General features: G+C 48.3%; 1 protein-coding gene across 1 annotated transcript; it reads right to left on the bottom strand.

Annotated features, from left to right (window-relative positions):
• Positions 1–5653: 5653 nt before the first annotated feature.
• Positions 5654–22250, bottom strand: Gdf6 (growth differentiation factor 6). The gene is made up of 2 exons (XM_036177302.1): positions 21590–22250; positions 5654–7492 (listed from the first exon to the last, which is right to left on the bottom strand). Exons 1-2 carry the CDS (start codon positions 21996–21998, stop codon positions 6543–6545), a joined length of 1359 nt encoding a protein of 452 aa, XP_036033195.1. The 5' UTR covers positions 21999–22250; the 3' UTR covers positions 5654–6542.
• Positions 22251–23795: the final 1545 nt, after the last annotated feature.

Genomic DNA, 23795 nt, shown 5'->3' with positions numbered 1-23795 from the left:
CAAACTCTAGCAGTAGGTTTCTAGTAAAAGAGAAAACCTGAAGTGAACAGACAGTTTTGTTTAAGCCTAAACCAAAAATACTTACGAGAGTAATGCCTGCTCACTCTGAACAGAAATTTCAAAGTGAGGAAAACAAAGCTCTTTCTCATGTAGCTAAAGCATGAGCTGAACCATCAACCCTGAACAGCCCTGAATCCCCTTCAACCTTGCTCTGCACGTCTTGGCATCCAATGAGCATTAGGAACTAGTGAAGGAGAGATGGTAATGTGTCTCAGAACAAATGCTGTCTGTAGTTTTCTCCACTTCTCCCATCCTGTGGGCACAAACCTGAAGAGAAAGATATTCCATAGTTGACCCTGGACCTCTAGGATTTTAAGACTATCACAACACAGACAACTGAATATTCCACTGTATAGATAATCAGGGTTATCTGCGTGATTTCAAGGAACAGGATTGGAGACTCGGCAACCCCAAGTGCCATTTTCTTCAGTGAACTTGGCCTATCATCTGCAGTGAACTTTCCAAGGAAGGAATAAAGCAGGAACCAGATTGAACTTTGAGAAGATTTGGGAGTTGGAAAGAATAAGCTGTAACACTTAGAAAGCAGGTATAGAGGGTGGCTTCTAGGAGCCTGGGAAATATTGGAAGTTCAGCTTTAGATTTGCATTTCTTGATCTTGTCTTCTACAGGGACATTTCCCAGAGCCTTGAACAGTGCCTGCCACACAGTGGTAACTCACAAAATAGCTGCTGAACTCCTCAAGTACAGGACCATGTTTCCATGATTACAGCTTTAGAATGGAGACCATAGAACTAGGCAGGAAGTGAGCAGAAAGCAAGCAAGTGGTTTCCATTTTAATATCTGTGAGCTTTGTAGTTCTTCTCCAGAGGAGAAGGGAAAATGGAATTCTGATTAAGAAAGTTTGGTAATAAGTTTGAAGAGATATGGAAGAACTATATAAGAACTGTCTAATTCAGTACGATAAAGCCACCTAGAATAACCCCAGATGAATCTGAGAAGTGTTATCATCAATTAAGGAAAATTAGCTCTTCTCTTGATACTGAATGTGGAATGTTACTCAAAACAAGAAGAAAGTTAAACCATCTATCTGGAACCTTGGGGAAGAATCCCTGAAAGACTGGAGTTTGGGGGTTCTTGTTCATCTAATGACTTTTAGAGGAGACTTGATTTGTTGATTAGAAGGAAGTCACTTCTTTTGTTGACCAAATCCACAGGTAGGTTTGCAACCACTGTCTGCTGAACTGGGCTTTCTTGTGCTATGTTAATTTTTTAGTAGTGGACTAGTTGGGCAGAGTCTGCATTTGCTTGCTTATTTGTTTACAGTGTCTTGAACTCTGTGTGTGTGTGTGTGTGTGTGTGTGTGTGTGTGTGTGTGTGTATGTATGTACATATGCATGTAGTATATGTGAGTAAATTCATTTGCTGACCAAACAGAAGCCAGAAGAGGATATTTGAGTGAACTGCTCTGTCACTCTCTGCCTTATTCCCTTGAGACAGTGTCTGTCACTGACCTGTAGTTTCATGTTTCTCTGGATAAGCTGCCTAGACAGCAAGCCCCAGCCACCCTCCTGTAGCAGACTCGACCTCCCAGCCCCCACAGCACGAGTTGTAGGCTGGGTTATACGTGGAACATGCTTAGGGTGGAATTTGGGTCCTCACACTTACACAGCAAGTTCCCAGATCCGCTGAGCAACCTCTCCAACCCCTGGCTTTGAACTGTTCCTCCCTCTTCCTCAGCCTCCAGAGTGATGATGGGGTTACTGGCATGGACCCCCATGTATAGCTGGTTAATGTTTTTAATTCAAAGCAATTTCAAATTGTAGTTTAAAAAATTAGGTAAGTGAGATCTAAACAGCAATACTTTCATACTAAATTCAAAAATGGTTTTTGAAATTAATGGGACAATCTATGTATAATTGGTACTTAAAACATTTTTAAAGTACCATGTGTGTAAAAGAAGTGGAGTTCTCAAAGTACATAAGGAGTTTCCTCTCTCATGACTCTAAATGAGCAATTGAGTAATTTGGTTTCTGGTGTCCAGCCGGAATATACAGACAAAACCGGAGTACTTGCTGTAATTTATACAACACCATCCTTAGAAACTGACTGTATTAGTTTTACATGAAAAATTTGAGTATATAAGAAGGTTTTGTTTTGTTTATTCTCCTGTTAGAAAGAGTTGAAGGATTTTAAAATAAAATTGGATTATACAATTTTTTTTAAAAAGCATTCTATGAGATTTAAAGGGCATTTGTTAGCTAAGTTTAAAACTAGAATTAGTTTTTAAGATTTTTTTTCAAAATTGTGTGTGTGTGTGTGTGTGTGTGTGTGTGTGTGTGTACAGATATTCCTGGAGGACATAAGAGGGCATTGGATTACGTGGAGCTGGAGTCACAAGAGATTGAGCCACATGATGTGGATGTGAGAATCTGAACTCAGGTCCTCTGGAAGAGCAGTACATGCTCTTAAACACTGAGCCATCTCTCCATCCTCTGGAATTGAAGGAAGATTGACTCATTCAACTTGTGTTGAAGAGACATTAATCACACATTTTCCTTGAATGGGACTACTACAAGTAGATTTGTAAACAGAACAGAGTTTGTGAACATATTCATTTAGTGTACTTACTAAGTGTCTGTAAGATGTCAAATGTAGCACTGGATGCAGGGAAAATAGCCATGAACAAAACAAGGACCAAGAAAGCTACTTTTTAAAGAAAAAAGTCACAGTTGAATATTTTGCTTTTATACATTGGAAACTAATGTGAAATATGTTGATCAGGAAGCCACAGGGACATTTGCCTGTCATCATAGCCTTTATGAGGCTAGGGAAGGAAGACCACTAATTCAGGACTAGCCTGGGCTACATAATGAGACCTTTTCCCAATGACAAGGATAAAATAAAATGTTCATAATTCATCTTTTCATTACACACTAATTCCCCTGTGACAAGCATCTTCATTCATCCATGTGTCATCAGTGACTAACTGGCTTACACATTGAAGCTTCTAGTGTGCTGCATAGAATTTACTATTATTATTATTATTATATTATTATTATTATTATTATTATTATTATTATTACTCAGAGGAAATCAAATGAAGTAAGATTTTTCTCAAAATGCAAACATCTCTAACATTAAGAACTAAGATATATGTACATCTTCAGATAATCCAATCAGACTGTGTTTCTCCTAAGTTAAGGCAGGAATGTCTGATAGAGGGAAGAATGGAAACCAACTTGTGCAGAGAGGGAAAATGGAGTGGGTGTGCATTGTAAGGCTTGGGGCTGGAATTAGGAAGTCGGGAGAACTGGGTATTTGGGTAGACAGAGTGGTGAAAAGGGAAAGAATTCTCAGCTCATTGGAAAAAAACCTGCATGGACATTGATTCCATGGGGGGAAATGCAGACAGCCTTCTTATATATAACCAGTCTTCTGAAACATCCTACTTGTGAACTGATCATTATTGTGATAAATAGAACTCACAAAGATCACAACCAGGAGAAAGGCTAGAAAATGATGAAGCCCAGCAGTGACCTCAACAGCCCCTCCTTCTGGACAGTCCAGAGCCAGCAACTCTGAGCTGTGTGACTTCTTCATTCTCCAGCAGCCCTTGTCTGAGCTGTTGCCATGTACAAAAACCAGTTGATGTAACATGCTGCAAAACTGCAAGCATTGCTGTGGGTTCTGTAACATGCTGCAAGACTTCAAGCATTGCTGCTGGTCCTCGGGGTGGGTTCTGCTCCATCTACCAGCTGGATCCTTTAATACTGTGGTAACTAAATATTCTCAGGCAGGCATATGGAACCAGCAGACAAGTACATCCTTGGGTCCTCTAGACCAGAAGACTGAGTTTAACAGCCATGGCTTCTTAAGTTCTCTGCACCTCAATTACTCTTCTATAAAGAGTTTACAGTGATACTTACTTGGTAGGGTTTCTGAGTGGTTTGGGTTAACATGGGTTCAACAGCCCTGTGTCTGACATATGGTGAATTCTCAGACTTGAACGTATATAAGAGTTCCCCAATGTACAGCAAACAAATAACAACAACAAAAACAACCACATTGTATGTCCTGCCTGTGATAAATCATAGATGTGAGCAATAATCAGTAGTTAAAGGAGCTGAACAGGGCCAGGAGATGCAGCTGGCTATAGAGCACATGCTTAGCCTGCAAGAAGTCCTGGGTTGGATTCTGGAGAACATGCAATGGGGCACAGGGTTATCAACAGTGTTAACAGTGGGCCAGGATTTGACTTTAATTTTGTGAATGAAAAAATCTTTTCAATAGTTATTGAGCAGTGTTGAAGAAAAACAACGCCCATGATAGTGGCCTTTAAAATAATAGTATCTTCAAATTGTCTGGTACTGGAACAAAACACTGTGGGCAACAATTCCTTCAGAAAATGAGTTCTACAGATCCACATAAACCAGGCTGAATTATTAAGGGGAAAATGAGTTTAATAAGAGGGTATTAACCAGATTCTGTATCATCCAAGAAAATATACCATATAATGTTTTGAATATCAATCGACCTCTCGTAACTTTAGTGTTGTCAAAATTTGTATTATAGTGAGGTAGACAGTTTCAAAAAAAACTCCCCATTAAACAGACTTAAAATTTTGTAATAATATTTAAGAAAAAACGATAACATTATGAAAGAATGAAATATCTGATTAATGCTTAACTTTGTACAACTTGAATATAAACTTTAAAATATTAGAAATTATAACATTTGAGTGCATATATCATTTTGTACATTAAGATGATTGCATGTGTTCTCTTTGCACTTTCAGTCATCTTAAATAAACAAATATATACAGCCTCAACAGAACAACAGTGCATCCAAAGCAAATGTGCATTTAAGTTATTTCTCCTGGACAAGTCTTGTCTTTTCTTGCTTACCATTTTATAGTGCCATGTATTAGAATTTCCACCCTTTCCTTGACAGTCTGTAGATCTCTGAACCAGACAAGCAACAGATTTAGACAGGGAGAGAACAAACCAGTCAGGGTACCCCCAAAACATTCTGCAAACATTAACACACCTTTCTCTGTTTTAACTATTCCACAACAAGGCTGAGGAAGCTTACTTCTCAAAGGGCCTCTCTCTGCATGGGATTGAAAAGAATCCTGGTCCAGACTGGGGGAAGGATGAGCTCTTGACCACCTGGGAACAGGTATTTCCCTGTATGGTTTCTCCTGCTCTTTCTGGTTTCTTTCCTTGCTGCCTGTACCCCAGTTTCCACCCCAAGCTCAATGTAACACTTGACTCTTCACAGTATCTCATTACTACGTTTAAAAAAACACCACCTAACTGGTAATTACAATCTAAAACAATTCTCTAGGGGGAGCCCTGGGCTATTGCTGGCTGGTAATCTCTCAGGAATGTCAGAAAGAGGGGAGGGGTCTTAATTTTTGGAAACTTCAGAGGCAGAGGCTCCTGGCCCTTTCATCCTTTCCCTGCTTGGGGCCTGGCCCTTTATCTCCATCCTCCTGCGGGGTCATCATCTCCCCTCCTGACTGAGGCTTTCACTTTTTAGGCCCTTCCCTCCTTTTTCCTTCTTACCTTAATTATAGAGTTCCCACACTCGCCGTTTAAAAAAAAAAAAAAAAAAAAATCTTTGCCTTAGAAGGAGGTGCTGGAATTTTTGACAAATTCTGTTTAAAGAAATCACTATGAAACAGACATGAACGACAAAGATCTTTGGGGTGGGCTACTTGCAGCCTTGGGTACTGCACCTCCCTGTCACCCGGTCAGAGCTAGGCCTTGTGGTTTCTCATTATCCTTCACGGGGTTCCACAGGGACTAATTCCTGTCATTCCATCCATACCAACTCCTTTCCCCACCAGCAACAGTAAAGGCATCCGGAGGCCTGAGACCAGCGGTGGCAACTCCCAGTTCCCTGTGCTGGTCGAGGCCAGCACAGAGCCGATAAATTCATGGGAATGCACAAAAGAGAGAAGGAGGCAACTTAGCCCCCTTCTCTCATGCTTCTCTAAGGGCAAGGCCCCTCCCGACTCCCATATTCCTTTAGCCAACTCCCCTAATACTTCCTGTGCAGAAGCCAAGGGCGTCAGCTATGACCGGAAAGGCTCAATGACCCTACTGTCTTAGGTAGGAAGAAGCAACCAGTCTGAGATGTGAATAAAAGTGATGGGCTCTTTCTCTCACGTTTCCCTTCCCCCTCCCCAGTCCACGACACACTTGTGAACAGATAGGCATCTCTCCTCCTTCCATCTCCTACCAAAACCAAGGAGACACAAAACCCAAAGCCACAATAATAAAGAAAAGAAAAGAAAGAATCCTTGTCTAGCATTTCCAGGGTGGCCAGGCAACCCTTAGCTGCTTCTGGGTTGGCGAGTGGAAGGTTCTGGGAGGGCTGGGCTGCCTCCTCTCCCACTGCTCCTACGTTCATGCTGTCCCCCACTTGAGCCTTTTCCAGGCCAGCTCCCGCTCCGCCTCTCCGCCTCTCCGCAGTCAGGCCTCCATCGTCCCTGGCCCAGGCAGCGGGCGGCACCGCTACCTGCAGCCACAGGACTCCACCACCATGTCCTCATACTGCTTGTAGACCACATTATTGCCCGCGTCGATGTACAGGATGCTGATGGGAGTCAATTTGGTAGGAACGCAGCAGCTGGGCGGGGTGGAGCCCGGGTCCATGGAGTTCATCAGAGTCTGGATGATGGCATGGTTGGTGGGCTCCAGGTGTGAACGCAGCGGGAAGTCGCACACGCCCTCGCAGTGATAGGCCTCGTACTCTAGGGGCGCGATAATCCAGTCGTCCCAGCCTAACTCCTTGAAATTCACGTGCAAGGGCTTTCTGCTGCAGCGCAGCCTGGACTTCTTGCCATGTCGCTTGCCGTGGCGGCTGGCGAAGGCGGTGCGTCGCCGCCGGCGGCCGGGCGAGGGCAGCCAAGGCCCGGGGTCCGGAGCGCCCGACGGCGCTGGCCATGACCCCTCGGCTCCCGCAGCCTCGGCAGAGCCCAGCTGCTCGCGCATCTCCGCGAACAGGTTCTTGCGCTGGGATCTGGTGAACACGACTAGCAGGGCGCGCTCCTGGGGCGGCCGCACCCTCCGGCCGAAGCCCAGACTCCGCAGGTCCAGGGCCGGTGGCTGCTGGGAACCCCTTGCGCGTGCCTCGGTGTCCCTGGCGTCCAGCTCTCCCCAGGCTGCCCGCAACTCCAAGCACAGCTGCTTCCACGGCTGAGGGCGCAGGCCCTGCCACACGTCGAAGACTTCCCAGCCGGCTTGGGTTGACCCCTGAAGATCCAGGGTCCTGGCGTCCAGCAGCAGTGGGGACAGACAGGGGAAGAGCTGCACGTGCAGCGGTCTGGCCGGTGGCCCCCAGGGCGCTGGGGACGCCTGGCGATAAAGCCTCAGCTCTGCGCCCACCAGCTCTTCCTTGTCTGAGAGTGTGGACACATCAAACAAATACTTCTGTCTCCGGAGAGGAGTGTGCGAGAGATCGTCTGCGAGATAAAAAATAATTACAGTCAGTTTCACTTACCGAGAGATCAGCCCGGTGCTCTTCAGCAGTCCCCAAGAGGAAATGGGAAGGAGGGGGCAGGCAGCCAGGGAGTCCAGTTCGGCCACACAACCACCCCCAGGCTCACTGCCTGGACCATACACTGCGTGGGGAGGAACCCCACCAGACAGGACCGCTTCCTTCTTCAGCTCAGCTGCTGCCTGGGACAGAAGTCTGTACTCCTGTCCCTAGGCTCCCCCTCAACAGAGTGTGTAACCACTAATATGCCCTTGTGGTCGCAAGCCTGGACTGCGCTTCCCCAGCACCTCTGTCTACCGGATCTCATCATTACTGCCTCAGATGTTACCTCTTCCAAGTGGCCATCCCAGACCACCCTGATCCAATGCAGCCTCCCTGGCCACTGTCTCAGGACCTTGGCTTATTATCTACAATTTTCCCATCTATATTTGTCACGAGGTCTTTCTTCCCCAACCACCAGACACCCTTTCACCAGCCCATAGAAGCAAAGACAATGGCAAGACCTTGCTTACCCCAGACCCAGGGCCATGGGTGACCTAGAGTACACCCAGGTCAATAGGTGAGAAACTTGTCGAACAGTGATTTTCAATTTGCCTTTAAAGTGACAGAGTCTGCTTATCTAATTGAACAGGTATCTAAGAACAGGACCTGAGCATGAAGCGTTTGTGTGCTTACTGTGAACCTCTTTCCTTTAGACTCCAGCGTGCTGGTACAGCCTTTCTATAAACCCACTAGTCCGGGGTCCTATTGCTACCTTCCATGCGGGGTTGCTGGGACATTTTAGGCCCAGCATGTTGCAGACTGAATGAAGAGTTGCTGTGTCACTCCTCTCTTTTCCAGTCTTCTTCCCTCCTTCCAACAGATGAAAGAGTGATACAGCCTTCAGAAGTGGAGGCGAAGCAATGAACAAACTAGCCCACAGGACTTACACCCACTGAGATCTTCAGCACAAGATAAACGGGCATTCCTGGAAAGAGAAACCCTCAGCCAGGGATACCTAGTCACCGGAGTGGCATGCCCCACCCCTTTCCCCACCATCCAATCTGATACTCTGTTTTGTAATGAATCCCAAAGATTCATTCTTTGGTTACAAGTGAAAAAATATATATATTTGTGACACACACAGACGGGCAGACTTTAAATTCCAAGGCAAATTCTTTAGGAGGAAGGGAAAATTAGACTCCTTTTCTGACACATTTGTGCACGCAGCCAACATCACTTCAATGTGCAAGGCGGAAAGCTAAGCAGATTCTCCTGGGCTGCCTTCCCACAGAATGTTTACAACCCAGCATTACAAGAATCCCCAAAGCCCTCTGCTCTCCCCAGAAGCTAGTAAAGTTTGCATCAATTTCAATAGAAAAAGCATGACCTGGTCCAGTCCAGCCCTCACTGCCTGTCCAGATGTAGCCTGGGGACATATAACCCAAGGATGCTGGCTCTGGAACCTCCGCCGCACCCAGCCAGAACTGTGGGCTAACTGCTGGCCGATGCCTCTGTGGCACAGGCCTCCACCTGAGAAAGAGGTGTGAGAGGGGTTAGAGGGTGAAAGGGGAAAGCTGCTTCAGGAAGTTGATTTATGGAAGCCAAGACCTTCAAACCAGCCAGTAGGGAGTGAACACACTCTCTCTTCCTTGTAGAAAGCTGTGTCTGACAAGGGTGCTTAGCCACTAGCCAGATCTTTGTATTTGTCACCCTAGGCTTCACTTTTCTGCCTGTCTCCTCATCTAGGCTGTGATGAGAAAGACACACTGCAGACACACACTTCAAAGCTGCATGTTGTGAGGGCTGATACAGTTCTAACTTTGCTTCCCATGCACAATTTGATGGGGTAGGTAAATACTGTTCCCATTTCTATGGTGGGAAAATCAAGACCTGGGGGAATTAATTATCTAAAATAAGTGATGAGTTTGGGGACAACGTTTAAATCTGCTTAGTTCCCAAGCTTGAGTGTTTAGCCATGAGTCCCATTGCCTCAGCACTAGGGCTGAATACGGAGTTCTGGAGCAACCGTGAGTGGGTAGGGGATAAGGAAGGGAAGGAGGTACAGACAAAACTATTTGTAGAGCTTGATGGGAGTAAGTCCTGGCCTCCTCGGGAAATGGTTTCCATCCCTGTTGTCATAGTTTGATAAGCCTGGTTGCTGGCTAGAGACCACAGGCGGGTACAAAGAATAATGATTCATTTCTTTACCTCTCCTGCAGCATGGAGAGATGATCCTTCTTTTGCTCCCCCCTCCTTTGTTTTTGTTTGTTTGTTTGGTTGTTGTTGTTGTTGTTTTTAAGAGTAAGCTAATAAACAGTTAGTCTGTACAGCTGAATCATACTGAGCCAGGCATCTGTAGAGACCTAAAGAATGTGAAGATGCTTCAACCTTGAGTTGTCTGGTGACCTCCCTTACAAAACTATCCTACTAAGACTATTCTAAGACTCAAGAAGGACTGCAAATATGGCCTTCAGTCTCTATCTGTTCCCCTTCCTTCTTGTGCTAGTCTACCTCATAATTGGAAGGGTCCTACCATGATACTTACAGTCACCCCAGTTCACAAGTCACACATCCCAGGCAAACACACACATGAGAGGTGTGAGCTTCTCTTGAGAATGCTGGGAAAGAAGCTGCCTGGACCATCGAACTGGGTAAGGACCAGAATTTTGTCGTCCAGGAACCTGGAGCTCAGTCTAGGTCAGTGACTGTTAATCACACACACACACACACACACACACACACACACACACACACTACCAAAAAACCCAAAACAAAAATAACCTAGCATTATAAATATTTCATTGGAACTTGTTAGAGACAAACATCATCTCAGGTTTCAGAGGTTTCAGCATCCAGATGATGCTGATCCTGCTGACGGCTCAGGGACTCACTCTGAGAACCACTGAAATAGGTAGGGATTGGATTTCCCATTGTGTGGGGAGAAGAACCACTGCAGTAGAGACAGCAAAGCACCCAACTGTAGGTGGGATCCAAAGCGCTGCCACTAGACCATGCCATCATCTCTCTATAATCCTTCTAGTTCATCTAACCACTCTCATATTCTTTTAATAATTTCACCCACATGCCTTCTCAACAAGTCTCCAGAGCCTCTCTCTGACTCCTAAGCAGAGGACTCAAGAAGGTAGCTGCTCTCTACAGATCCCCTCCTGTCCACATTCCCCACGTGTTTGAACTTGCTTTGGAGTCCTATGCAGCAAAGACATAGTCAAGAAGAGGCATACCATAGGTCTGGAATGTAGAGACCACCATGCATAGTTACTCTACAAACACTTTACCAGCTGACCTGGCAACCCAACGCCTGGCCCAGCTGCCATGAGTCACCTGTGGCCAGAAAGTTTGTCCTTTGCACTGCCTTGCACACTCCTTATCCCCTAGTGAGTCTTATATAAATACAGGTGATGTCATCATATAATTCCATTCCATGTATAAATGTGCACTATTGGTTTCTAAATCTATGGCACTTTCTCTCCTAAAAATGAGTTCTCTGCTTTAGTCTCTAAATTGAAAAATGGTTAGTAATTCACCACAAGACACTTCCATTTCATCAAAATAATCTGTAACAGCTCAGCTCCCACTTCAGTTAACTCCGTGTTCTTGAGTATTGGACTCAACAAATCTTTCAAGATAGAACTGTAGGATTTCTTTTTCATTTTTTCCCTGGAATGCCAGTAGAAAAGAGGAGGAAAAAGAAGAGGAGTCAGATGTAACTGAAGAAAATCCTTCACATGTAGCAAATTGGCAACAATACAGGCAAACCTCATACTGACGCTTCCCATGTGGGGTGTTTGGGGTTTTGTTTGTTTGTCTAACTGTTTGTGAAAAGGTATCCTATGTAGTCCAGGCTGGAGTGGAATTCTCCATCCTTCTACCTTCCCCTGGGTAGTACTATGATTACATCATCAATAGCTCCTAGTACAGAAGTTTTAAAAATTAAAATAGAAGGAGGATGGTCAAAAGATGTATCTCAGTCAGAATAAATATAAAAAGACGGGGCTTTTAATTTAAAAAGAAGGATGGAGATCAATTATAGGAACAGGCTTTCTTAGAAAGGCAAGAGCCCAAGGCTAAGGTAGGCACAGTAAATGGAGGAAGGACTCTAGAGGCAAATGTTAAAATGGGGAGGAAAAGATAGGGCCATAGAGACCACAGGCAGCCCGAGCTTAGTATACAAGGCAGCACATTTCTTGGTACCCTCAAGTTAGTTCTCCCTAAGGGGTTGCCTCCCAGCCAGCCCTCTTAGGATGTCTAAAAACTTGCAGAGAGGAAGGGACCAGAACTGTGTTTTCCCAAGACATCACTGGAATCTTAGACAGCTTAGGTCCCTCTTGAGGATTCAAATTGAATTTGTTTTTTCCAGTGACCAGAACCAAGAGTGTAGGTGTGAGTCTCAAAGGTCCAGCAGGCCCTTCACACACTGATTGGTTTCTCATTCTCTAAATTAACTGAGACTCTGTATGGATGCTGGTCAGACTCTAGCAACCTCCTCCGTGGCCTGGCCATGTCTCCTGTGAATTGCGGAGGCATAGAACCTGTAGTTAGTCTACAGCTCAGAAATCTCAGATTATGTGGCCTTTCCCACTCACACACCCTAAGTAGGATTAGGTCTTGGGGTGCACAGATAATCAATAATCCATCTTTGCAAAGAACACTCCAGTACTCTTAGAGACTAAGCCTCTTTCCTGGCCTCCAGCTTATTGTAGACCTGGAAGTGGTTTTGGGTGCTAATTGGACACTGCCTTTGTGCAAGGCTCATGGAACTCATAACTTTGATGGCATCTCTCAGGCCCTTCAGCAATTCAAGCTCTACTCCACTGTTTTATTCATTTCCAGGGAACAAACTTCAAAACACCAAAACTTAGCTTAACATCTTAGAACTGGTAACAGATCATGCTAGTTCTAAGAGAAACCTCCAGCTCTTAGGATACACCCCTCTACATGGTCTTATTTGTGCAGTGGGAGGAGAGGGAGGGGGAAGCCTGCCACCATTCATTTTTGGGCCTCAATATGATCAACACTTGCCTGGGCTTCAGTTTCCCCAGGATGGGTTACCCTTTTCTTTATTAAATGGAAAATATCCAAGCTCAGACTTTACAGATGTGTCTGGAGTCACTTCTGAGGGTCTGAGATTCAGCACCAACCTGAAGCATCAGGGTGTACTCAGGAAGTCCCTCCCTATGGTGTGTGAAGACCTGTGGGGGCAATCTATGCTTGGCCTAGTTACTGTGCCCCTGTGATACAGTTGCCTTCTTGGCAGTTGAAATCTCATCCTTGTAAACTCTGGTCCTTTGCTAAACATTCTCATTAAGAAAATGTCTTGGGGCCTGGAGAGATGTTTCAGAGGTTAAGAGGACTGGCTGCTCTTCCAGAGGTCCTGAATTCATTTCCCAGCAACCATATGGTGGCTCACAACCATCTATAACAGAGTCTGATACCCTCTTCTGGCCTGCAGGCATACATACAGACTGAGCACTCAGAAAGAGAGAGAGAGAGACAGAGGGAGGGAAAGGGAGGAAGGAAGGAAGGAAGGAAGGAAGGAAGGAAGGAAAGAAGGAAGGAAGGAAAAAAGAAGAAAAGAAAACATCTTAGGAGCAACTGACACAGGTCTTGTGAATGTTCTCACTTGACCCCAGAACTATTGTAGACCACCCAGAGCAACAATGGTTATAATAGCACACACTAGTGTAGTACTTACTATGTGCTGGGCACAATCTCAATCCTCATCTTATGTGATCTTCATAGCTACCTGTGAGCTGATGGTTACACATTGTGGGGTGTGGGTATGGGTGTTGTGTGTACATATGTAAGTTAAGATTTCACATTGAACACCATAAATATATGTAAATATCATGTCAACTAAAAATTTTAAAAATGTATTCAAAAAATCCACCTGTGAGGAAAAGTGATAAGCAGGAGAAGGTAATGCCAGGAGAATAAGATAAATATGCCATGTTTTCTCAATTTCTGGAATTTATAAAGATGTATCTGAGGCATGAGACGGAAAGATGACTGCGTGGATGGGAGAGACAGGCGAGCTGGGAATACAGGGCAAGTGGCCGAGTCCGAGGAAAGTGTAGTGGTGTCTATATGAAGATACCACAGCAAGCCTGCTACTCTGTACAGTATAATAATAATAAACTGACTTTTCTAAATTCACCTCTGAGAAAAGTATTGTTACAAATCAAACCCCAGGGAGCTTAACAGTGAATGGCCAGGCTGGCAGCTTAGCTCCAGTTCCTGTGTCATTGCCTGCAGCACAACCCTTGATCTCTGTGCATGGTGAACCCCCTGAGAAGACTCCAGCTCTTCCTCACTGCTCATACCACGAAGGATGGGGAAACACTGGTCTCCAAGAGCCATCTGTTTCCTAAGCAGTATAGCTGAGAGATCACCAACACCATGATTTTTGGAAGACTATATACAAAATATATATATTGTTTCTCTTCTAGAAAGTAGAGTTAATGACAGCAGCTCATAGGGCCATGGAGGGGACAAATACAAGATGTGAGAAACTTCTGAAGATGTTATACAAATGTCAGTTACTACTGATGATGTGGGATGAGTGTGATCATTTATAGTCTGAACGGCAGTTCATTTCAATTCTTATCTGTGACTTAGTGTTTTGATCCCATGCCTTACTCAGCCTCATATGCCTCAACTACAAGTGGGAGAATCACCTGTAGATCTGACAGGATCATTGGCAAGCTCAGAGTCAGGCACCTAGGGCATCACGTGGCACACGGAAACTTGCAGCCAATCTTACTACAGTGGCCTACATTTTGATAGGAAGAGATGTATTTATCATCTTCTCGGCCTCCTTGAAGAGTCATGGTCCAGCTCTCTCCACAGACTTCTGGGAGTAGAGGAGAAACATTGTTGGGCAACAAGATGAATTTCCTCCCCCTGCCCATCTGAGTTCTAATGACAAGGCTTCTGGGACAGCAGCCTTAGGATGTACTGCAGTGACCATTCTCTACCTTTTCATGTCACTTGCTACACCTTCTCTTCCTCGGTGCCCAGTGACCGGTGCCCTCCATTCCAACCTCACTAAAGGAGTAACCATTCTTTTCACAGGCAGCAAGGCAGTGTTAGGCTGTGCATTGGTCCATAACTACCTGGCTGGGCAAATACAGCCCTGAGGAGTCTGCACTTTCCTCTCTTTGGTCCATTTTGTGTAATCTGTCTGCAGAACCAGTCATAGGTAGTAAGATAAGGACATTCACAAATTCTCCCTATGCGTACCTAACAACAAACAAGACTACTCCCATGTTGAGGGAAGGAGGCATATGGACACCTGGGTTGCAGCACTCGTGACGTATGTAGCATCTGCCAAGAGTAAGACCACGTGGGTGGCTCTGTCAGGAGGGAGGTACTGCTCATGCTCTAACTGGCCCATCTTCTCAGTCTCTTCACCTCCTTGATGCCTTCACTGACAATAGGTCTGGTAGGCTCCTTAGTTAGTGGCCTGGTCGCCTGCCTGGATCCTGCAGAGAACTCCAATGCTGGTACCAAGACCTGTTTCAGTAGGAAACAGTGAGGCTCAGGAGGGGAGCCTTCTCTCACCCGACTGAAACTGAGCCACTGATCCTCAGCCCAGCCTTAAAATGTGGTAACTCCAAACTCAGTCCTGCTAATTTCTGGGCAGCCAAGAATGCTAAAAAACAGCCAGCTCCCCCAGCTCCCACCCCTCTTTTGCAAACAGTAGGAACAGCCAGCGCCACAGAGACCCAAGGTGCACCTCTTTCCTGAGAACCAGGGCTGAGTTGATTCAGTGAAGGAGGCTTTTCCTGCCTGTGAGTGAATCTACAAAAGCCCAGTGGAAGCAACACATGTCCTGGTAAGAGGTCGGGGCTTGCATTCCTGGGACAATCTAGAACTCGACCCAGGTCCTAGGACTGTGGGCTTTGGCTCAAAAATAGAAAGATAAGTGGTTGTTTTATGCAGTTTCTCTACCCAACTAACCCTGTAGCTGTAGGTGAAGGCCAAGGTTCAAAGAGGCACAGGATGGTGGGCAGACTTTCGAATTCCCAGTACCTAAGCTTTGGAGAAGCCTCCTTAATATTCTTTGATGTACTGGGCGAGATGCAGTCTCTGAAGAAGAGATTACTTAAGTTGATAATCTTGCTCAAACTTTCAAGTTTGTAGCAAAATGAAATTCCTAGCATCAGCTACAGGCCACAGTCAATTTTTTTTCAGGCTTCCTCCCCAAGGAGCTTCCAAGCTCAGGTATACTGGGAAGTGGGCAGCAGCTGGACCACTTGTCTCCCTTAGAGCAAAACCCGAACATGGAACATCGCTGCTGCTTCTTGCCCTGTTCCTGCCTTCTCACTTTCTCCTCGATCTCCGCAGGCACCAACTGTTGCCACAGACCAGCCTCTCTCTGTGCTTGTGCTGCCTGCTCTGCCCCTTGGGAAGCAGACACTAGGCTCTAACTGCACAGCCCAGAGCTTCTCTCCACCCGACAGCACCCAGTAGACTTTTAAGCTCCTGTGGTCCCTTACCCGGAAAGCAGACCTTCTCTCCACCCTGAGGACTACCAATGGGTGTACCTGAAAATAGAATGTGACCCTGGGACCCATTAGAGTAACTGGAACCTATTTAATTCCAGTAGTCAGAAGACAGCATTTAACCCAAACTGAACTTTTAAAATACACAGGGTTTAGACTGGGTGTGTCAAAGGGTCCGTGCAATAGGTCCTCATTCCTGCTTTCCACACCCAAAAGACTGGACACCATCTTGTCCCTGATCCCACAAAACAGCAGTTGGTGCCAGGTTCTTCAATAGCGAAGGAGATATCGTACTGGAAAGCACCCAGGAGTTATGGTTGGATTGCCCAAGGTCAGGTGATGCAAGCGGCTGTCTGTCAGGAAGCAAAACTTCCTGTATCTGCCATATTTCTATCATTGCCCCTGCCCCCAAAAAGCCACACACCCCCTAGAAGGTGTCTGTCTATGGATGAGGTGTGCTAGCACCCCAGAACTCCTGGTGAAGGAAACAGGTTACACTAAAGTTCCTTTTGATGCAAGACCAGCTTCTCAGTTCCCAGAGGATCCAGGGACAGGTGTTCTGGTCAGAAAGGATGGTTTTGGGGCTCTGATTCGTTTAGGAAAGGGATGATTCAAAAACCTATTGGGTCTGTGGCTCAGGATATATATATATATATTAAATGTGCAAAGATGAAGGAGGTGTTTGAGCAGGTTTCCCTTCCCCTCCTCCACCAGCCACTGCACCCTGGACAAAAGCCCCAAAGCCTCCAGCCTCCAGAGAGGGGGGATAACCTTTGATGTCCTCAGATAAGCCTTTCTGGCTGAGAATCCTCCTGCAACCTGCACTTTGGCCCCACCAGCTTCTAGGTCTTTTTAGCATCTTGCTTTTCCCTTTTGGTGGCCCTTAAGCACATGGAGACAGTAACGATGTTGAGCTACAAGCCTATAGGTTGGCTTGTGGCCTTAAATGTACCTGAATCATTACTACCAGAAGAGTAAGACAAACTTTGGAGCTTAAAACGTCCTTTCCTTCCCCGGGACTTTCCCCAGGGCTTCTGGTTAACCCAGCTAGGGAAGATCCTTCAGTCTGAACCACAAAGCCAGCCTGTGCCCAGTCCTCTGCTGGCACCCCTCAAACAGACACTTGCACGCTTAGCAAGCCCTTTCCAAGGCTGTTCTCTCTTTCCGGGGAAATAAAGCCTAGATTGGAACCTTCTGCCCAGCTTCCTCGCTTGGCCGTCTGGTATGAATTAGTGTTTTTATAAGGGACTCAAACAAATCGAATACAAGGTCACCAAATAATTAACAGTTGCGAATTCCCTCCATCCCCATTAAAATACTTCCCTGCTTATATTTCATTTTCCGTTTGCCAACGACAACAGGGTCCAGGCAAAAGTGCTAGCGCTGCCGTGTTGATGACTCCACACAGAAACCCACTGCTCTGCATCAACAGGATGGAACCGGCGGCAAACTTCAATAGCAGTAATCTCCGCAGCTCTAGAATGCCCCCCTCTCTCTGAAGTCTGTGCCTAGCACACCGCTGCCTCCTTGTAATCTTTGAACTGAAGATAACCAGACAAACTAGTAAGCAACCCAAAGCAGACTCGCCTGGACTCACCTATAAGGCTACCCAGCCCCTAAAGATACTTCCCTCTTCTCTGTGGTGTTATCTGTTCTTTGCAGTCTTGTTTCTGTAAATGGGCTTGTAACAGCAGCACAACACTAGCAACTATTCTTAATTCAAAGGCTCTGGGAAACCTGGCTCACAGAAGTATTCTTAGACTCAATTTCTGCCTTTCCCTCGTCTTTGAATCCTTGAGAGTTTCTTTTTTCTTTTTTTCTTTTCTACTTTGGCACTTAGAAGTAAATTGCAAGGCAGAAACTCTCTCTCTCTCTCTCTCTCTCTCTCTCTCCCTCCCTCCCTCCCTCCCTCCCCTCCCTCTCCCTCCCTCCCTCCCTCCCCCTCCCTGTGTGTGTGTGTGTGTGTGTGTGTGTCTGTCTGTCTGTCTGTCTGTCTGTCTCTCCTTTTTGCCTTTTCTCCACCTTCCCTCCTAAGTTCTAATTGTCTGCCCAGGGCTGGGAGTCTAGCGCCCAGGAACAACTGATCTTTGTGATACCATGATGTCTAACCTGGTTCATTGTGACTCCTGTGTTCTCAGCTCCCCAACAATGCACAGACACACTTTCTCTTCTCTACTTCTCTAAAATAATTTTTGAAATACGACATGAAAGCATGTTAAAAGATCATCCATAAAGTAGTTAGCACTTCTACTAAACAAACACAAGAGGAAGTCAGGCCTGATACCTATTCAAATCCAAAGTTCCATAAGAACTACTAATTGGACCTTTAAGGACCACAGAAAAACATTAAGCCAAAAAACAAAATCTTTTATTTATTTTTTCCTTCTGCATCTCACCACAGTTCTTAGAAAGCCCCTTGTCCTTATCCTGTCCCTGTAGTGCCCTGCTTTGGTATTGTGTCTAGAATCTCATCTCTCACCAGTTGTGTGACCTTGAGCAACTAATTTCCCTGTCTTCCTCAATTCACCTCTAAAGCAATGCAGCGACGGCAGCCGAGAATTAAGTGAGCTCATTCATGTCATAGCTTTTAGCCCAGTACTTGGCCCACAATAACAGGTCAGTCTATCTTGGCTATTGTTATTTACTTCCAGGGCATTTTCAAAGCTTGCAATAAGGCCTCCTTCCGGATTCAAGGAACAGGGAGCAGCTCGCGGGTGGTCGAGAAGGCCGCGCTGTTTCTGTGGAGCCACCGCTCTCTTGCCTCATTTGGCGGGGGTCTATTACTGCCTTCCCAATCTCAAACACCAGCTTCAGGTATAACTTTTAAGTTCTCGGGTGAGCAAGATCTTTAACTAATTCTGTCTCTCTCTTGGAGCTTGTGAATCGACGTTGAGACTCCTCCCCTAGAGGGACCCTGGCTCCTCAGATCCCAGCCTACCACTCTGTGGCGATTTAAACTTCCCCTAGGCAAGGCGCCAAGTTAGTACGACCGGCTCCTCTCCTGGCTGGCCCTTTTCTTTTTTCTTTTTGCCTGCCCACTCAGGGATTGGGGGAGGGGATGCTGAAGAGTTTGGCACGTTAAGAACCCCCGCGCGAGAGGGGCGGAAGTCCTCTCCAGAAGCCGGGGATGCGCGGTTAGTGGGTCCCTTCCATCACGGGAGACTAGACACCGTTTGATGTGTTATGACATGAACCCTCAATTAGATCGCTGAGTCGTAACACTCCAATCAGGGGCCCAATGCTAAGCAAGCCCCGGAAGGTCCAACCCGAGGTCACCGCCGGTGACACATCAAATCAAAATCAGGGAGAGGGAAAGTGAGGTTTTCCCTTTATCAAGCTGGGGCTGCAGCCAACAATCCAGCCCCTCCTCCGCGCACCCCTCCAGTCCCTTTCTGCCCCCCCCCCCAGCTCCTTTACACCCGTGCGACTTGCCACAAGCAGCACAGCCTTCCAAGTGTCCTAGCTGCCTTCATACAGTTTCCTTCGAACTTAGAGGGTGAGGAGGAGACAGAGCCTTTGAAGCTACGGTCCAGGGTCTTGGTGCTCTCAACTAGGGACCTCTGGCTGCCCTATACCCAACGCATTCTGAGGTTAAATCCACAATCCTGCTGGCCTCACAAGCGTGGATGGCTAGGGAAGAGTGTTCCTCTACTCCCCAGACCCCAGACGGTACTCAAGGAGCCTAGGGGCTCCCAGCACAGCACGTGGGCTCTAGGTTGTCTGGGTGTCACGGGGCAAACAAGGGTTGTTGAGTGCTCGAGTCTATGCAGGTCTAGGGGCCCCCAGAGACAGCCTTTCATCCTTGCCGAAATTCCAAAGTCATCTCTAGATACCTTGGAACAGCCTACAGTGCCCCTTGGTCCCGTGCCAACTCTCGGGGAGTAGTGGGAACCATTAAGGGTGCCTGCCTAGGGTAGGAGAGGGAAATTTGTCACTTCCCAGGAAAGAAAGAGAGTCCCAAATTGCCTGCTAGTTTAGGCCTCTCGGATTTCTTTCCTTAGCAGTGTTCTCTGATCTTCCATTGCTTCTCCTTTGGCGATGGTATTAGAGGCACTAGGAGGTTAACAGAAGTTGCAGGGGGAGAACCGCGCTGCAGCGTGATAAGGAGCTGACGCTGTGCGGTAGTCCAGGTCCAAGACCTAGTAGCAGCAATACGAAGAAGCCACGTGTTTTTGGAAAGGTGACTTTATTATTCCTAAAATCATCATAAAATACTGCGGCGTTAATTTGCCATCGAGACCTTTCAGCAGCTCATAACCCAGCTGACCTCGGATTGCAGCTGCGTACCTGGCGGGGCCCAGAACCTTGGCTGAGAAGGAAGCAGCTTCGAGGGAAGGCTGGTGGCTGGACACGGAGCAAGGCTTGGGGCAGGTGAACGAGGGGGACATTAGCCTACTCACCTACTCTGGAAAGGTTCGAAAATGTGAGAGTCATAAAGGTGGGTAGATGTAGCTGAGCAGTTCCCTCTGCCCAACACCGGGACTTTTGGGTTTCTGGATACTTTCACTGAACCTGAACCTGCAGGTTTAGGAACCACCGAAGCTAAGTCAGGGAGTATGGGAAGCAACTGGCTGCCTAAATCTCTTAGCGCCTCTCACTTTCTCAGTACCCTCCTCTCTGTTCACCGTCCCTTCCCTTTTCTCTCCCCCTTTCCTGCTTTTTCTGAAATTTTTTCCTCTCTGGGAGCCGGTGGAACTTTCCCCAGTATCTGAGGTTTAATCAGAAGACTCCGGTCATCTCCCGCATCAGCGATGAGAGCAAGAGAGGCATGCTCGGAATCCTACACACCCGTGCATCCCGTCTGGCACAGAGCATGAGGGTTGGGTCCCCTAGATGCTCAGAGACAAGAGCGTTGTCTGTCTGAGAAAGGTGGATGTGTACACCCCTGCAGTGCTTTAAGAACCCCACACTTTCAGTGCTCCCTGCTTGAGCCCATCCTGTGGACTGTGGCTTGAGAACTATCAGGTGTGAGGGGGGAGAAAAAAACGGTACCAGAATGCCCCCACACCCTGCGCAGAGCTCCAGGAGAACCCACAGGACTGCTGGATCAAGGCACTGCCTGTCACTGATCCTAGACTCGCTGCCTTGACGGACTGACTACCTTGTGCCGGCTTTTCCTTGAGAGACAGGAGGCTCCAGGCTTCCTAACTCCCTCACAGATGCTCTAGGGCCAGCATCCCTCACAAGCTTTGGCCACAGGGTCCCCCAGTCCTTTCTCTTAAGGTTCTCCACCTCCCTTTATTTGACCGCCTCCTCTCTTTCGCTACACTTCCTCCTCTAGCTACCAGAACAGTGACCACCACCACGATGCTTTCGGCAAAAGACGAGAAAACAAAGAAGAAAAAGAGGGAAGAAAAGTAAGAGAGTAGGGAAGACTGCAGGCTGGAGCAAAATCTGCAGCTGCACTCAGAATTTGGGGCTTGGGAGAAGAAAAAGGGGGAGGTGTCCAGAATGGGAAGGGAATTCACAAAAGCAACCTCCTGCGGGAGCCCGGGCAGTGCTCCGGCTGAGGCGCTCCAGCGGGAGAAGAGTCGGGCGCTTTCTTTGCCACTTACCCAGTCCTCTGTCTACAAAGCTAGTGATCGTATTAGCTGACTTGGAAGACTGGAAAAAGCTGGCATTGATGCCCAGCTTCTCGGCAATGGAGTAAGTCCTGTAGATTGACAGCATGTACTCGTGGGGTACCACGCGCGGGCCCCTGCCGGGAGGCTCCTGCTCCTGAGACTGTCCAGGCGGCCTCCGCCGGAGTTCGCTCGGCCGCGGCTGGTGCTCCTGGGGCGTCCGGCCCTCCTCACTCTCCGGTGCCGTCCGCCGCATCTTCCCTTCTTTGCGGCTCCGCACGTCCTTGGTGGAGTCCAGTTCAGTGGAGGAGGACGAGGAGATGGAAGCCTGTTGGAAACCCGGCAAATCCCAGAGGAAGCTGATGAGGAAGATCGCCGAGAGCAGGACCCTAGGAGTGTCCATGGCGAGCGAGTGGCTGAGTTTCCCGGAGAGACGGCGGCGACAGCGGCGGCGGCGCCGGGCGCGAAAGGCACAGAGCAGCTGGACAGCGGCGCGGGCCGCGTTCCTCCTGCAGACTCCGAGTGCGGGGAGCCGGGTAGCAGCTACACAAACCCCGGCCGTGCCACGCCCCCTCCCGCCCCTCGACGAGGCGGGGGGGGGGGGAGAGCGGCTGGGGGGGGGGAGGGCGGCGGGTAGTGCGGGCAGGAGGTGTGGAGTGGGGGGCGGCGGTGGGCTGGGGTAACGGCGTGGCGCAGCGCCCCCGCGGGAGGCGTGAGAGGTGAGAGCTGGGAGCGCCCCGCAGAGTCGGGAGCGCTGGCAGGGCGAGCGGGAACCGAGCGCCGCTGTCCCCGGGCTGGGGAGCCAGGGCCCGCACGCGGCAGCACCGGCAGGCTAGCAAAGGCGGGGAAGCCCACCTCCGCAGCGCCGCGCAGCCGACCGTTCAAGGCGGCAGGCTGCCCGCACTTTCCTGGCATTCAGAGGCCCGGGAATCCGGGGACCCGGGGAGCCGCAGAGGCGGTGGCCAGAGATGGCTCGGAGCGGGTGCTTCTGCCGCAGTCTGCGCCTTGGCTCGCGGTGGTGGCACCTTCTCCCCTCCGGTCACCCTCCTAGCCGGCCGTTAGCACTCCTTCAGGGCTCAGCCCTGAGCCGGGAAAGCCAGGCGCAGGGGCCAGCCCCACACAGCTCCATTCTCTCGGTAGGATGCTGCTTTCCACAAAGACCAGCGTCTATCCCCAACCTTCGAGGTCAGGCAAAGGCCACCAGTCTTCAGAGTTTGGACGGGTGCTCAGAGCTGCTACGCTCCCCTGCAGGCCCCAGCCTCTCCTCTCGCAGACCCCAACCTCTGGCGCTGGCTCCAGCTGCTTCATTTCTCTGTCGTGTGATCCCGGCTTCTCTGGCCCCTTGGGGGCTTGCCTCCCTCTTCTGCACCCAAACTTCCCCTTTTCTCTTTCCTATTGTCTTCAAGACTTCCTTCTTCCCCAAGTTTCTTCTCCACCCCCATCACACTCCCGCCACCCCTCGGTCTGCATTTCTTCTTCTGGTGTCCTCCCAACTGTCTGTCTCCCACCCTTTCTCTCCCCCCAACCAGACCCCTCCCTTCGCAACTCTACCCCAATCTGTTTCTTTTCAGCCCAGCCTCACCCCATCACGAGTTTCCTTTATCTGTCCCCAGATTCCCAGTGTCTTCCCCGCCCACCGCCCCGCGGGTTCCGGGAGCCTGGACGCCGCTACACTTGGCGGTGAAGGGTTGAATTCTCTCAGACTGCACTCCAGACAGGAGTCGTCCAGAGCCTCTATGGAGTGGGGTGGGTACTCAAGCACCAACCTTGAACGCCCTCCTGCAATCATCCCACTTTCGTGGATTTAAAAAAGAGGAAAGAAAGAAAAAGACTCCACGAGAAGTGACTTTCTCAAGGCCATTCAGCCAAGAGGAATGCAGCCAAGGATAGACCCCGGGAGGTGGTGGCCTGGTACCACCCCGTGCGAAGCCTTGTGTCCAGCCGGAAAGCTGTCGGGTTTGATCTGCGGTGACTGTTTCTCTGTGGGTTCTCCACTCCGCCCCTGCCTTTTCTTCTTTGGGACCTTGAAGGCCCCAGAGCTCGCTAGGGGAGGCAGTTTCGCTCTCCCAGTCCCTTTACTCTGACTTCCCTAAGGTCAGAGGCATGCCTCTCACTCTGGACACCTGCCTCCACGCCTCAATATGGCAAAATACCCACAGGGAAGCTCTGTGTCAGGCGTGGCTCTCTGAAATTCGCAAAC

Source organism: Onychomys torridus, chromosome 2 (genome assembly GCF_903995425.1).
Source record: "Onychomys torridus chromosome 2, mOncTor1.1, whole genome shotgun sequence".
NCBI classification, from domain to species: domain Eukaryota; kingdom Metazoa; phylum Chordata; class Mammalia; order Rodentia; family Cricetidae; genus Onychomys; species Onychomys torridus.
Note: the sequence above shows the minus strand (reverse complement) of the source record. Positions and strands in the feature narration are given on the sequence as shown.

Excerpts from the sequence above, each read along its gene's own strand:
- Gdf6 (XM_036177302.1), bottom strand. The coding sequence starts at position 21,998 with ATGGACACTCCTAGGGTCCTGCTCTCGGCGATCTTCCTCATCAGCTTC. Across the intron at positions 7,493-21,589 it reads CTTTGTAGACAGAGGACTGG|ACGATCTCTCGCACACTCCT; the intron begins GTAAGTGGCAAA and ends TTTATCTCGCAG.